This window comes from Gavialis gangeticus, unplaced genomic scaffold (assembly GCF_001723915.1).
Source record: "Gavialis gangeticus isolate Ggan-Ray unplaced genomic scaffold, GavGan_comp1, whole genome shotgun sequence".
NCBI classification, from domain to species: Eukaryota; Metazoa; Chordata; order Crocodylia; family Gavialidae; genus Gavialis; species Gavialis gangeticus.
Window position 1 is genome coordinate 6,647,674 of NW_017729014.1, and position 3,007 is coordinate 6,650,680.

Genomic DNA, 3,007 nt, shown 5'->3' on the forward strand with positions numbered 1-3,007 from the left:
TGCAATGCTTACAACTAGAAATGCAAGGCTCTAAAACTCTTGGTTCAAAGATGATACCTTTTATTAGACCAACTAAGAAATCACAAAAAAAATTATCTTTCTTTGTAGGCTTTCAGGCACATACACACTTCTTCAGGTTGAGGGAAAATTAAAGATGGTAAAAGCCCCCAAAAGTAGAAAATAAAACTCACAGCTAGAAATTCTCACAATTGTTAGTTATGCAATTCAAAATTCTGTTGACTAGTTATGCTTGCAGACAGTTGGCCAGATATTCCTGAATGTTTAAAGCTCATTTACAAGAATGATTGTAGAAAAGTACAGTACTCTTTCCTGCCATGGCAGGGGGTCAGACTAGATGATCTACTCAGGTCCCTTCCGACCCTAGAAACTATGAAACTATGAAATGAACACAGCCAAAGCCAATCTATTTACAGATTCAAAGTACTTGCTATCTTTTGCCAGTTTCTCAACCTTCCCTGAATGTTATCAGGGGAATGGCACTTTTTCCTTCTGAGTTTGCCCCCCATTGAAGGAGAATGCAATGTCAACCAACTGATTCAGGAATGGTTAAATTCTCAGTTGTTCTACTAAACTTCCTTCAGATAAGCAGCTAAAAGCACAGATACTCAGACCTCATCCGGATCTGCTGATTCTGCAAAAGGGTATTCGGGGATGTCAGAAGAACAAAATAGAAATAAACACCTTTCACCCAGCATTCCCAGATGATGACTATCCTATTACAATTATGTCTCACATCATCCTTGTAAGAAGTGGTATTCACATTTCATCAGTGGGTCAACTGAGATACAAAAGGCAGTGAAAATGTCTCAGCCAGTGTTACAAGACGAATCATTAGCAAAGACAAGATCCAAAGTTTGGATCAGTTTCTCTGAGAGCTTCAGTTTAATGGCCAGAACTTCTTTTTCATTTCACATGAATAAAGAAATTCAGATGCTACACTTTTTCTGGGCTCTCCCCATCTTGCCAGGACCACTGCAAGAGGTCTCCAGCACTACAGCAAAGGGTCAACAATATCTGAGAGACCTCTATTTCTTCATTAGAGGTCTCTTTGGAAGCTTATGGTGAATGGCAGGGAGCCAGCCCTGAGAGGCATAGGATGGAGGTGGCTTGTTCTCTAGCATTTAACAGTCTGAGAAACTGTTTGCAATGCTAGGGAGGATCAACACATTTCTGGAATTAAAACCAACATGCTGGATAGCAAAAATGCAGCGAACAAGGGCTCTTTCTTTATCCAAATGCACAAGGGATCTTTCCTTACCAAGCCATAAAATCATTTACTACAAATCAATTATTTTTGCAATGATTTATTAGCTGCTCCCCAGCTGTTCAGATTGGCACTCCCCCCCCCATAGTCATTCTTCTCAGAAGCATTTTCTCTGAAGTGCAGTTGGTCCCCTCTCCTTGTAGTCTTCACTTGTGACCCACATGTCCTTGAACGTTTTTAAACTGGTGAGGACAGAAGCACCTATCCACACTGAGAACATCCTGTCCTGGGGGGCTATGATCTTTACAGGAATGGTGCTGGGGGTCTGCATCTGGAGTTCCTTCAGGAGTCTCTCACTTAGACCATGGAAGAGAGTTGATCCGCCAGACAATACCACATTCCCCAAGATATCTGAGTGGATACGTCCATCACATTTCTTAACACTCTGGACAATCATTTTGTCAATCCCTGGTGCTGAGATACCAGCATTAGCTGGCACAAAAAGGGCTTCAGGAGCTCTGAACAGCTGGTCGCCAACCTGGATGGCATTTCCATCTGGGAGAATATATTCACGTGTGTGTTTTCTGGGTTTCTCCTTCATTTTCTGGCTGGGCTCAATGGCCACATAGCACAGCTTCTCCTTGATATCCTTCACAATTTCCCCCTCAGCTGTGCTTGTGAATGAGTGTCCATTCTCCAAGAGAAGCCTAGCAAGGTATTTAGTAATATCTCTTCCTGCAAAATCCAGGCGGGAAACACCATGCAGTAAGCAATGGCCTTTGTAGACAGGGACTGTAAGGGTAACACCATCTCCACTGTCTAGCACTAATCCAGTTGTCTGGGCTGAGGCATAAAGAGCCATCAGCGCTTGCAGAGCCACGAACATGGCAGGCACTCGGAAGCCTTCAAACATGATCTCGGTCATTTTTTCTCGGTTAGGCAGCGTGTTCAGTGGGGCCTCTGTCAGGAGCACTGGCCTTTCGCTGGCTTTCATCCGGAGTTCATACTTATACACATACTTCCAGATCTTCTGCATATCATCCCAGGAAGTCACTATGCCATGTTCCATTGGGTACTTAAAAGACAGAATGCCCCTTTTGGCCTGGGCCTCCTTTCCGACGTAATAGTCCTTCTGACCAGCTCCAATCATGATAGTTTTGGATTTGGGGTAGCCTACGACAGAAGCAATGACTGACCTTGGTGTCTGTTCTCCTGACAGGCCAGCCTTACAGAGCCCAGAGCCATTGTCCAAAATCACAGCTGGGCTTTCTAAAACTTTGGGATCAAACATCCCCAGGCAGGATGGAAGCAGTCTCTGAGCGGCGCTCTCTCCGGCTCCGCATTTCTTCAGGCACAGAACGTCTAGTCAAATATTCTAGATTCTTGAGTCACAAAGAGCTCGATTCCTTTACGGCTGCCAGCTCCTCGAGGCTGTCCTGAGACTACATCTTCCTCCTGAAAGGCCTGGGAGGGAATATGCCTTGCAGCTCAACAGCGTGAAGAGGTTTGCCTCGGTTCCAGTTGGTGCTTCTGTCCTCGCCAGTTCCAGACTGAAAAGTGAAGCTGTACTCTCCTTCTCCCCCACATAACTTATAACGGAGGCACAACCAATACTCTCAGACTCTTACATGGAGGCGGAGGCTGGAGACAGGTTCTATTCCCTGCATTTGCTTTTTTTTTCCAACTCGGTTTTTCATCCTTCATGGAGATATTTATGAAGAGGTCAAATTAAAATGACTTCTCACTGCACTTCAGCTCTTGGATGGTGGAAGTACCTGGTGA

The 3,007-nt window shown here is 44.6% G+C and overlaps 1 protein-coding gene across 1 annotated transcript; it reads right to left on the bottom strand.

Moving 5' to 3' along the window:
- Positions 1-1,365: 1,365 nt before the first annotated feature.
- LOC109293623 (actin-85C-like) lies at positions 1,366-2,594 on the bottom strand. Its single transcript, XM_019511658.1, has one exon. It carries the CDS (start codon positions 2,514-2,516, stop codon positions 1,383-1,385), a length of 1,134 nt encoding a protein of 377 aa, XP_019367203.1. The 5' UTR covers positions 2,517-2,594; the 3' UTR covers positions 1,366-1,382.
- Positions 2,595-3,007: the final 413 nt, after the last annotated feature.

Coding starts and splice junctions, on each gene's coding strand:
- LOC109293623 (XM_019511658.1), bottom strand. CDS start 2,516: ATGTTTGATCCCAAAGTTTTAGAAAGCCCAGCTGTGATTTTGGACAAT.